Source organism: Zootoca vivipara, chromosome 1 (assembly GCF_965207765.1).
Source record: "Zootoca vivipara chromosome 1, rZooViv2.hap1.1, whole genome shotgun sequence".
NCBI lineage: Eukaryota > Metazoa > Chordata > Lepidosauria > Squamata > Lacertidae > Zootoca > Zootoca vivipara.
Genome location: NC_142582.1, coordinates 64,228,194 through 64,240,847, shown reverse-complemented (window position 1 = coordinate 64,240,847; position 12,654 = coordinate 64,228,194). Strand labels below are relative to the sequence as shown.

The window sequence follows — 12,654 nt, the reverse complement described above, 5'->3', positions numbered from 1 at the left end:
TACCCTTTGCCAAGTATTTATATGTCTAGACCTACTTCCACTTGCATTTTGGGCCTCTGCAGTGGGGCAAACAGTATAAAAGCCACCTCCAATGACTAAGCAGCTCATTAAGGAGGCTCTTACAAAAGATGAAGCTCTCTGTTGAGGGAAAGGATGGCAGAGATGCATTGCTCCTGCTCATAAACTGCTATAGACACTTTCAGCTGAGAGGCAGGCCTTCCATATGCTGGAATTTTTACCTGGGTGCCAATTTGAGCGATAACTGAGGTAATTTGCAGCATGGGTATGGCTCAGTGGAAATATATGTGCTTTGCATGAAAAAGACCCCAGGTCCAATTCCCAGGATTTCTGGGTAGGCCTGGAAAAGATCCCCGTCTAAAACCCTAAAGAGATGATGCTGAACTCAGTGTGCGACTCAGCATAAGGCAGCTTCCTATGTTATTTCCTATGACTGAGCTCATAGGGCTAAATTCCCACAACCAAACTGACAAGAGAAAGGGAGGAGGGTTAACCATTCAGTTGCTTCACTAGAAGCATGGCATGCAACTCGCAATGCACACGTGAATTAAAATATAATCCAAGCTCCGCCATTGTTTCTTTTTAGGAACCAGACTAGCTGTATCTGCTGTCTCAGGTCAAATAGTATATTATACAATTATATACAATGGGAAATTAACATGCATAAAAGGAAATAGGATAATATATACCTACAGGCTTAGGACGATGGACTCTCCACAGCCAAACTTCAAGGGCAATGCAGAGATGAAATTATGGCCTGAAAGGATCAAGACTCCAAGCAGATTGGCCTCACCTCCCCGTTCTCAGTTTAAGATGTTATCCTTGCTTTAGAGCAGAGTGAGGAATCGGTGGTTATCTGCCTGAACACATGCCTTTATGCTGGTACCATTAAGTATATTTTCTTAAGAATGGTGAAGAAGCGATTCTGTAGTTTCAGAGGATTCCGGAAGTAAAGCAGGGCCCCTCAAATTTCAAGCCCCAGAAAGGGCTGTCTTGAGGCAGCATGCTCAGCAGCTGAAAATCCATGTCATCTCTTTCCTAGTACTGTGCTCTGTCAGTGGAAACAGATGCTACCTTGTGGTGATATCTCTTTAAGAGGCTTGTTGTGTTTTGGAGGGAAACCCTCTGGGAGGTTTATGTAAGAGGGTGAAGCCTCATTTGGACAATCAGGTGGGAATTGTGTATGAGCCAGCTAGTGCAGGATAGGATCATTAAGGAGCAAATACTAAACCTAGCTTGTGGTCATAAAATAAACACAACAACATTAAACTGAATAAATTTGATCTGACATCTGTCTTTACCTGTGTGTCTGAGAGAACTCCTAAATAGTCACATGTTCAAGAACAAATGTGCATGGTGGCTGAGGTAAAGATTAGCTCTCAGCTTATTACTAAAGGTATTACTGATTACAGCCACTAGCCATCATGAAATACCTCAGCTCTTATTGGGAGTGGGGGGAACAAAAGTCGAACTGCCCTTTCTTTATGCCGAAAGCACACAGTGGCTGCAGCCAGATGCAGCTGGGTTGCTTGAAAAGTGTAGTTTTTCATTAAGGTCTTTGGAGCTTATTGCAGGGGACAGAAGCATCTATCATGTGTGATCGATCTGTTAGGCTTCCTGCCTGATCCGAGTGGAAGTAAAGTGCAACCTCACCTCTTTTTAGCTATTAAGCTTGGGAGTCTTGAGATGACTAACACATAGTTACAGCCAGTGCAGGATTGATGATTTCTAGAGGTGGGAGAGTTAAAATATAGAGGGCGAGTGTGATTCAGTGGTTAGAGCTGTGATGACAACATGAATTGGGAGAAACAGGTTCAAATTACAACTCAGCTGTGTGAACTTCACAAAATGATCTTGGCCTAGTAGTCCCTATCTGTCTCAGCCTAGTTTACCTCACAGGGTTGTTGTGGTGGGCAGGAGAGAAGAATCATGTATGCTGTTGTGATCTCTTTGGAGTAAGGATGGGATAAAAGTCTCTTGCAGACGGGGCTTTATATTTTTGTGCTGTTTAGCAGGGCATGAATGGGAGACACGCAGTCATATACACAACACTTGTTAATAGGCAAAGCAGCTTGAAGTGCAGCTGCCAAGGATCCTATGCAACATTTATAGTATGGTAGTTAGCCTGGTTTTCTATGTTCATATTTAAAAACCTGCTCCTTATGAGAAATATTATGTTCTCCAGACTGGTGGCCTCCAAATGTTTTGGACTACAAGCACAGTGGCGCTGGCTGTGGCTGATGGGAGTTGTAGTCCAAAACATCTGGAGGGCACAGGATTGGGGAAGGTGGTGTTTGTTGAAAGTGCAACATCTGGGATCATTCTGTTTGTAACTTATGCAGTTAATTCTGTTTTCTGTGTTAGTCAACTACCCATGGGGAGGTGTTGCTTAGCAACTGGTCAGAGTGGCATATCTCTGGTGAGGTGGTGCCCGCTCTTATTGGCTGCATAGGTCTGAGAGGTGGATCTTAAGTTGCACTGTACATTAACTCTGTTCTCAGCAAGACCTGACCTAAGGAGAACAAAACCTCTTTTGCTTCTTTCTCCTCAAGCTGTATACCATTCCTCTCATTAACCTGTTTCTCTTTGGACTCCTTGTGTTATTTAAGTGACTTTGCTATTCCTGTTCATTTTTCTAAGTGGAGCCCTGGGCTATAAGTAGTGCCACTGGGGCTACTTATAGCTCTCCCCTCCGCCTTGCATCTGAAGATCTAAAGATGTAGCGATGTGGGGGAAAACACACTAAATAACATAAGCCTGCTATTGATTACAAGTTGTTTTCCAGCCTTGTGAGTTGCAAAACACCACCTTACATTTCACACATTACACTGAACACAAGTAAATCTGTCACTACACATTTTGTGTGAAGCTGCACACTTGCTCATTTATAATGATCTCAACTATGGTTGTACACAGACTGTACATGCATTGAACATTACAGGTGAATAACTGCAGCTCAGCTGTTTGTAGACACAGGTACAGACATTGCACATTTGATGAATGTAATGTGTGTTTTACTATAAAGAATGAAAATGCCTTAGCCAGATTGTTTTTTAAAAAACCTGAAATAAAAATCCTGAAACCAGCATTCCTTGTGAAACAACTGTCCCCAGTTCACCAGAAGATACACTTGCTGTAGCAAGCTTTTAGTAGTGTATTATATTAATGTAGTCAGAGCAATTCTAAAGCTTTGTTCAGCAACACAGCACAAATAAAACCAGCACTTCAGATTAGTTTTAAAAGAAAAACCAGCTGCAGGTTTGCCATTGAAGTCTGGTGTTTTGCCATTTTGAGTAAGCACAAGGACTTTGATCTGGCAAAAAAAAAACCCCACAAAAAACCATGCAGTGCTTTCTGAATACTTTTCTTGGCAGCTTAAGGAGGTAGCATTGGCTGCAGAAGAAAAGCTGATCACATGATCTGCATTCTAAAATGTTGCCAGGCCAGTGTCAACATACTGTACAACACTGCTGGGAGCATAGGGACCTCTGCTGATACTTCACAGCAACAGCTGCTTATGGGCTCTGCTTAACAATGCAGTAATCTTGCTTTGCCCCTCTGCCTGCAGTATTTTTGATTATTGTGTGCACAAACATGGAATCAAAAGCTTGACTGTGTTATTGCCTTTCATATTAACTCCAAAAGCTCTTCTCCAAAGTGCAGTATTTTGAGGACTCCAGTCTAGATCCAATTCCCCACCCCACCCTCTTTAGAGAGCTGAGTTAATATGAAACATTGGGCTTGAATTAAATGTATCTCTGGAATCTTGTCCTAGTTTGTAAAATATGAATATTAGAATCTACTCAAAACTAAGCACCAACAAATTTATTGTGAAAAATTTAAGCACATACTCAACTTTTCTACAGAAATCTCTGGTGGTATGTCTGTTATATGTCATTTTCAAGGCACAAGAAGTTGAAGAGTTTCCTAAGGGATTGTTATTACTGAAATTACATCTCCTTGAAATTAGTAAAAAAAAGGCTACCTCTTTTACAGGGTAACATTTACAAGTAGTTCTTTCTTCTGGGGGATGAAGCCTAAAACCTGATTTACTATTGGAAGTACATAATTAATAATTTTCTTCAGGGCAGGATATTTTAGGAGCAAGATAAATCATATGCTTTACACACAAAAGGTCTGAGAATGGATTCCTTCTGGTGCCAGTCAGTGTAATATACAGTAGTATAAGGCAGCTGTGTTCCTTAAAATAGCTAATTTGCAACAGTTAAAGCCTTTTGTGCATCTATCCACATACTATTTGTTGGTAGTTGTTGAAGGGTAGCAGTATAAGTTAAAAAATGGCATGGTGAATTGATTCACTTCGGGAATAGCTTATTAGACCATCCCGTGTTATATACACTCTTTCTTTCAGGAATTTAAAGGCGTTATTCGTCCTTCCCCCCATTTTATCCTCCCAACAACTCTAATGGTAAGTTAGGTTGAATCAATGGCCTATGGTTACCTTAGCCAGTGAGCTTCATGGCTGGTCTCCCCAGTCCTATTCAAACTCTTAACCACTGTGTTTGTATTGTAGCAAGATCAAAACTTTCCATTCTTTGATAATACTTTTATATTTTAACACTGCAGTTCTAGAGTCTACACAGAATAATCCCTGCCTACCCCACTGTGCTTCTGCTGCTCAGACGCCATCATTATGCCTCATAAAGCTAACAGAAAGCTTTAGAGGAAAAATGAAATCCCTGCCGGAGGGCTGGATTAGTGTAGTAGGCTCTTATGCTATGCTTACCCACAGAGTAATATTCTTCCCAAACACATGTCAGATTCTGCTTATTGTGAATGGAAATTCAAGCATTCTGTTACTCTGCAGAAAACACTTCAAAAATAGAAAACCAATGCAAACTATATGGCTTTAACTCCAATAGTTTTTATTTCCCCTGGCCCCTCTCTTGAAGAACTCAAAATGTTTGACACTCTGGAAGCTCTCAGAACCTGTCTGTTTGGATCCAGTGTTCTTGAAAGATGTTTGTGTAATGTTGCATCCTTTTGCAGTGCCATGCAAAAACATTCCAGAACCAGCAAACAGCAGAGGTGCATACGTATATTTTGTGTGTTGCTTAACTAGGTGTCTTAAATAAAGCTTGTATCATTTGCTGCCTAATAGGGAAGCCCTCATTCAAAGTTAAAGATGATTCGTGTTGCCCTACAAAATCAAGCCATACAAAACACCTTTCAGCCCGAAGTAGCCATTTTTTCCAACTACTGAAATATTTTGTTAAAATGGCCTCTTATAACATACTGGGTCATAGACTTGAAGAGTTGGAAGGGACCTAGTCCAAGCCCCTGCAATGCAGGAATACTGCCCACAGTTGTCTCTGGGTGGGATTGAACCACCAACTTTCTGGTTAACAAGCAGACACACTGTGCCACCTGAGGTGCTGTCCTGGTGTGATTTACAATAATGCATCAGCAGCTGTGACTTCTTCTTCTTTCCCCTTTAGCCTGCAGTGTCTGCTCCAGAGGGTCCCCCCAACCCCTCTGCTGGTAGATTTCTAGGGTGTATGGAGAGAAAAGGAAAATTCCAATGCACAAATGGAAGCCTGTTGCACAAGGGGGATGACACCAATGGGTGCCATTCACTGTTAAGACTGGTTATACGTCAGTGAACAAGAAGTGAATTATATTCTCATCAGTTTAAGGAAAACTGCACAACCTTTGGAAATAGGCAACTGCAAGAAGTAACCATTATTGGTTGTTTTTACACTCAAGTCTCAAAATTTCATTACTATTCAATTTGCAAATGGAATACTCATCTTTAACGGGACAAGCTCATATCTAGAATGAAATATATTGTCAACAGTTGGATCCTTCATTATAATCCTATACAGTAGCAGATGGTGAAATGGAAGTCACTGCTGCTTACCAAAACACAAGGGCATGGCAGGGAGAACAGCATGGTGGAAATGCACCACTACCAGCAGCATCACCACCACCTTTCTTTTCTCAGTAAGCTGCAGCAACTCATCTGCCAGGAGGTAAGGTAAGCACCTCCGCCCCCATCCCACAACCTGCTATTGGCTTAAAATTCATGTAAATTAATTTGCACCACAAAAGCCATTTTACATTAAGAAATCTTTACAAATCTGGTGGAAAAAAACAGATTTTTATTGGCATGGTCACGATAACACCTTATTCCACCGATTTTAAATAAGACAGCTCTACGGCATCCTTCTCTGAAGAGGCATTGCACGGGACACAAAAAATGACCAATGTGATCCCTTGGTGAACAGAACAGGTCTTATGCAACCAGAGCAGAAGCTGTGGATGATTCACTAGAAAGAGGGAGGGAAAAGAGATGTCAAGATGTGGCAAGTGCAACACCCACAAGACTGCATTTAGGAATTTTATGACAATTCCAGCGGCTCACTCAGGCATCCAAGGAAGGGCTGAGCCAACACAAAGGAAAAACCTTTCTGGTGGAAACTACAAATATTTGGAACACAATCGCCACAGTTAGCAACCTGCAAATGAAGCAACTGAATTGCTTAAAGAACTAGAGGAAATCTAGCCTAGTATACCCATTAAGAGGATTAGCACATATTTCTAACAAGTTATTCTATTATAGATGTACTACATATATAGCATCTGTAGGCCAACAGTACTCAATTGGGCTGGAAAGAGCTGACTTCTTTTAAAGAATTGCATGTAATGGCTACATTACCCTTTAAAATAAAATTGAGCCTATAGGTAGCCAGCCTATTGTCAAATCAGATGTAACAGAAATATTACGTTTAGAACATTATGACAGCAGCTTTCCTTGCATAAGTGCTATCCCCACTCCCCATCCAATGTCATAAGGTTGGGAAACTGAAACCTGCTGCCTACTTTTTTCTTCTTCAAGGAAGGTTTCTACACCAGCATCAAGAGCAAATCATACTTACTACTTCCAATTAGGTGGGAGTACTCTCTTGGTCTTGTAATAACGAGCAAGCCTGTGAATTCTGCTTTCAATCAAAATGAGACGGAATTTGGCATCTTTATCCTGGGGGGGGGAACCAATTTTCTTTTAAACACTGCTTTTTGACAAAAGAAACCAACTAGAAATTGGGGGAAAGGGGATATTTAGTGAAATCTTACATAGAGGATTTCCCCAAACTAGAGGCATGATCTCTTGCAATTGTTCTTAGAACAACTGCAGGTCCCATTTTATAAATTTGAGGATGAAGTATGGCCAGCCTACTTACCTTCCGGTTCCTCTCAAGATGCTTACGGACAGCCACAGCCTTCTTGATCAAGTGGTAAAGGTCTTCTGGAAGATCAGGGGCAAGTCCTTTGGATTTAAGAATCCTTAGAATTTTGTTGCCTGTCACAAAACGAACTTGGGCAACACCATGGGAGTCCCTGAGGATCACACCTGAAACAGAGAAATAATTACACTTTTAGAAATACAACACAACTCAGCTATGATTGGAAATGCTCACTCAACCAAGGAATATACAAGGGAGAACTAAACTGATGAAAATAAAAAATGGTTTCCAACAGTTATCAGTGAACAACCTGAGCAAAACAGTGCTATGCACACTCAGAAATACAGGTACTTGATGGGTGTGTCAAGTATAAACTCAACCTAATGGTGACTCCACAACACCTTGAAATTTTAGAAGCAATTGAATTTGAAGGCTGAAACCAAAGAAATATTTGAAATTTAATGGGCTGAAATATTTATTTAGCAATTTAGCTCCAATCCAATGTATTACACATGATTTAAGAGTTATATGCTTAACTCAAGACAGAAATGCAGCTATACCAGGGGTCCCTAAACTTACGTCACCGAGGGCCAGTGCCACCAGTGCCAATTGTGCTGCGGGCCGGAGCACGCGCCCATACGCGCACACACACGATTTCCGGCGCACTTCCGGGTCGCCAGAACACTGGAAATAGCTTGTGCACATGCGCATCCTCCGGCCCGGAAGTGCTCAGGAAATGACGCTTGCGCATGCACACAAGCTATTTCTGATGCTCCAGCGACCCGGAAGTGGGCAGCAGTGCCACACCGTTAACAGTGGGGGTCTCTGGGGGCCGCATAAAAGAACCTCGCGGGTGGCATCCGGCCCCCAGGCCTTACTTTGGGGGAGCCTGAGCTATACCATTACATCTGAGCACTCCACTAGCAATGGTCAAGCAACACAACTAGAAGTGTAAAAACTCTGTGTAGCCAACAGGAGTAATACTTGCCAAATGTGGTACATTAGCTCAACATACCAATTTGTGAGGGAGTTAGGCCCTTCTTCGCCAACTTGTAGATCTGCTCTTTGACATCATCAGAAGTAAGTTTGAGCCACTGTAATAATTCAATTGTGAGCCAGATTAGTTCACACATAGTTTATGTTGGTAGTATAAACTAACACCCAAAATTAAATTGGGACTACACTAACCATGCAATACATTACATAGCATCAACACAGTTTTAGAAAATGCAACTGCCTAGGAGTTTTCTAACAATCCTCTCTGCTAAATCTTAGTACATATCCTTGTAGCATTTATTTTCAGAAAATAGTGGTGAGATGCATTGTAACCCCACAGTAGCTGCTATGCTGTTTTATTCGTTTTATGTTGCATTTTTGTTTTAATTGATAGCTTTTCAATTGTACATATCAGTATGTACAAATGTATACAGTGGAACCTTGGTTTACAACTAGCTCTGTTTATGAATGCCTCCGTTTACGAACGCCATGGACCCAGAAGTGTTTACATCCGGATTCCGCGGCGTTGGATGCCCAGATCGCTTCTGTGCAGTGTGTGTGTGTGTGTGTGTGCAGAAGCGCTTTACCGGCGCTTCACACACACGCAAAAGCATGCCTTTGGGGAGTGAATGCCTCCGTTTACGAACGCCTCCGTGGAACGGATTGCGTTCGTAAACTGAGGTTCCACTGTACCACTTTTGTTCAGGATCGCTATAAAAAATTGTAAAGAGATCCAACAGGACTACTTCAAACTAGTAAAGTGACAAATGTAATTCAGTGTGAACAACTGTAAAGAGTCACATGTGTGTATGTGTGTGTGTGGGGGGGTATCAATATATATGCTCATGGGGTCTGAACCAGCAGAGACTGATCAGGAAGGAAATCTTGTGGTCATAGTAGACAGGTTGATAAAGACAGTAAGTGAGTGTGTGGCAGCTGTGAAAAAGGCAAATACCATGTTAGGGATCATTAGGAAAGGAATTGAAAATAAAACTGCCAGCACCGTAATGCCATTATACAAATTTGTCTAAGAGCCTCAATGATTACAAACCATGATGATTTTGCTCCTCCTTCATGGACAGAGAGAGGCAACATGCTTCCAGATACCACTTGCTAAAAACTACAGCAAGAGAGAATGCTCCTTTGTGCTCGGATCCTGCTTGCAGGTTTCCCACAGGCCACTGTGAGAACAAGATATTGACCTGATCCAGCAGGCTCTTCTTATGTTCTAACCTGACTTTCAAACCATTTCCAGTGCCGCGCTAAACTGATTGTATACAGTTGCAGCCACAAATTTCAGTGTGCTTCATTAATATAAATATTTGAGAAAAACTTCCCTATTATTTAACTCCCTGTTGAACAGAAGTGTTGCAGCACTTTAGAGAGTACTTCACTGTACTAAGAGCTTTTAGAAAATAGAACACTTTGACAAATGCATGGTAGCATCACTGTTTAGTCTATACACTGTATGCCAAAATAGTTTTCTACAATGGCAACCCACTTGTATATATTTGACTGTGCACCATAATACATTCCCCACGTTTGTTAAGCCAAAGCAGGATCACAAACAACTGAAGATATTACTTACTGTGGGCACACTTCGCCTATAGGGCAAGGCAGACTGGGACAGGCCCTTCCTGTGAGAAAAGAAACCCAAGGAAATGAGTATAAAGTTTTAAACATGCATTTCTGGAAACATGGCAAACAAGCAGCTCATTATCGGATACCCAACAGAGTCATCAACTTGCTGCAGCAGCAACCCATAAATGTTATGACCACCCGTGATGCTTCCAAGACCGTACCGTATGCAGTCAAACCAATGGAAAAATAAAACCTCTTGAACTACAACAGCCCCACTATTTTCTGGTTTTATAAGAGAGGGGAAAAAGGGGGGGGGAGGAGAGCTACTCCCCACGACGATTTCATTCTTACTAAATCAAGTCTGAGCCCACGTCTCCAAGCGTGGCGGTTTCCCGCGGCCCGACTCCAGAGGCCTCTCCGGGAGAAAGTCGGGAAGCACAGGGTGAAAACCACCCTGCGTCTCCGTTCACAATGAGCCCCAGGATCCAGCCCCAGCTTAATGGTCAGCCAGGAATAGCGAGGCCGAGGCCGGCCATGGACACCCGGGAGACAAGGCGGCTCCTCTCCTCAAGGCCTCCGTGCAAAGGGCCACGAAGCAACGCGCCGCGAGCCCATAGCCCGGCCCCAGCAGTTCTCCCCGACCCCAGGATCGCTCGAAAGAGCGCGCCCTCCTCTCCCTCTCCCCTAGAGCCCCAGCCCTCGCCTCCTTTCCCCCCTCCACGGACGACTCACCCAGGAGCGTGCATGCGACCCATGATGGCGGCGGCGGCGGCGAAAAGGAAGAGGAAAGCGAGGCGGTCGCGCAGATCTACACGTTCCTGCAGTCGGAAGTGATGTCAGCGCGTTCGGCTGCCGCCGCCGCCGCCGTTCTCGGGTTTCCTGTTTTGTTTGGAGAAATGCTTTTTTGCTTCGCTAGAGCCATAGAGGTCGCTGCAAACTAGAGGGGCAGCGCAGCCGGTCTTTTTTGCACTCACGGGGAGGGAGCCGGAGGCGCGGGGCGCTGAGTGGTGGGCGCGGCGGGAAGGGGCTTTTTCAGCGCCAGTGGCCATAAAAGCCTTAGTGGATCCCAACAAGGGTTGACTACACACCTCGGTGACGAAAGGCTTCGGTAGAGAACAGCAGGCGACCCTCCGGATGCCATTCAAAAAAACTGACATAAAGCGTTACAATCGCTGTACAGTGGTACCTCGGTTTATGAACACAATTGGTTCCGGAAGTCTGTTCATAAACTGAAGCGTTCATAAACTGAAGCGAACTTTCCCATTGAAAGTAATGGAAAGTGAATTAATCCGTTCCAGACGGTCCGCGGAGTAAGCGTTCATAAACTGAAGCAAACTTTCCCATTGAAAGTAATGGAAAGTGGATTAATCCGAAAGTGGATTAATCCGTACACACACACACACACACAGTGGGAAAACGTCACCTGAGGAAACGAGTGCTCTGTATATTATGAACCCACGTTTTAATAAGAACCTCCACCTCCATCTGAAATATGAAGATAGTAAAACAGTAACTGAGTTCCATGTGTAGAGTTGTAATAGAAGGGACTACCATGCACAGTATTTTTCATTGAATTGTAAAATTGGAACCCCTAGCCCAACCTCCTGCAATGCAGGGTTCTATTTACCCAACACAGGGCTTGAGCCAACAACTCAAGATTAATCTCTGTTTCAGTGTATCTGACGAAGTGTGCATGCACACGAAAGCTCATACCAAAATAAAAACTTAGTTGGTCTTTAAGGTGCTACTGAAGGAATTTTTTTATTTAACCCAAGATTAAGAATCTCATGCTCTACTGCGTGTGTATCTTTTCTTTTAAAAATAAACTTTCATCTAAAGGTGTTGAGTTCTGGATGTGCTGGGCCATGTCTGTTGTTACAGGAAATGTTTTCAGCAATACCGGTAACTAATCCATAATATTTAACATGCAAACTATCTGCTTCTCCAGTCAATCACTATATTTGACATTAAAAGGTAAAGGGACCCCTGACCATTAGGTCCAGTCGTGACCGACTCTGGGGTTGCGCGCTCATCTCGCATTATTGGCCGAGGGAGCCGGCGTATAGCTTCCAGGTCATGTGGCCAGCATGACAAAGCCGCTTCTGGCAAACCAGAGCAGCACATGGAAACGCCGTTTACCTTCCCGCTGTAGCGGTTCCTATTTATCTACTTGCATTTTGACGTGCTTTCGAACTGCTAGGTTGGCAGGAGCTGGGACCAAGCAACGGGAGCTCACCCCGTCACAGGGATTCGAACCGCCGACCTTCTGATCAGCAAGCCCTAGGCTCAGTGGTTTAACCACAGCGCCACCTGGGTTGACATTACAAGGAGGCAAATTCTAGCGAATGGCAGCTGTTAATGCTTGATAGAAGTGAGCATGTTCAAGTGATGTACTTTTGACATGAAACTGTTTTTCTTGACTATTTCCCTTTCCTGCAGAAAGTAGCTATACTTTTACAACCAATTAGGAAGTAAAAGCAGTGAGTGAAGATGCTGTTCAGCAGAAAACAGCACAAAGAAAAAAGGATAGGAAGCCTCTTCCACATCCAATTTCAGCCCAACAGCATGGTTTTAAATAAAACCCCAAGCACTCAAAGAACTGCCATCAGTTTTGCAAACCCAGCCAACATACAGTACTGTGTGAATCACAGAGAGTATTTGCTTTGTGTGCTGTTGCCACAAGTCAACCAGGTGTCGTGAAATAAAGACAATAGTAATTTTTAAAATGTGACCAAATGCTTTCCTACATTTTCTGCAGAAAAGGAAAATATAGCAGCTCTGCACTCTTTAAGCTGATGAAATTTTGAAGGTGCCCTCAGACTTATTTGAGCTGTAGAACCACCAACTCCAAAAA

General features: G+C 43.1%; 1 protein-coding gene across 1 annotated transcript; it reads right to left on the bottom strand.

Moving 5' to 3' along the window:
• Positions 1-6,120: 6,120 nt before the first annotated feature.
• Positions 6,121-10,569, bottom strand: RPS13 (ribosomal protein S13). Its single transcript, XM_035120181.3, has 6 exons — positions 10,533-10,569; positions 9,808-9,856; positions 8,239-8,317; positions 7,221-7,390; positions 6,918-7,018; positions 6,121-6,308 (listed from the first exon to the last, which is right to left on the bottom strand). The coding sequence occupies exons 1-6, from the start codon at positions 10,553-10,555 to the stop codon at positions 6,275-6,277; spliced, it is 456 nt and encodes a 151-aa protein (XP_034976072.1). The 5' UTR covers positions 10,556-10,569; the 3' UTR covers positions 6,121-6,274.
• Between the last annotated feature and the right edge of the window lie 2,085 nt (positions 10,570-12,654).

Excerpts from the sequence above, each read along its gene's own strand:
- RPS13 (XM_035120181.3), bottom strand. The coding sequence starts at position 10,555 with ATGGGTCGCATGCACGCTCCTGG. Across the intron at positions 7,391-8,238 it reads CCTAACTCCCTCACAAATTG|GTGTGATCCTCAGGGACTCC; the intron begins GTATGTTGAGCT and ends TCTCTGTTTCAG. Across the intron at positions 6,309-6,917 it reads CTCCCACCTAATTGGAAGTA|TGAATCATCCACAGCTTCTG; the intron begins GTAAGTATGATT and ends CCCTCTTTCTAG.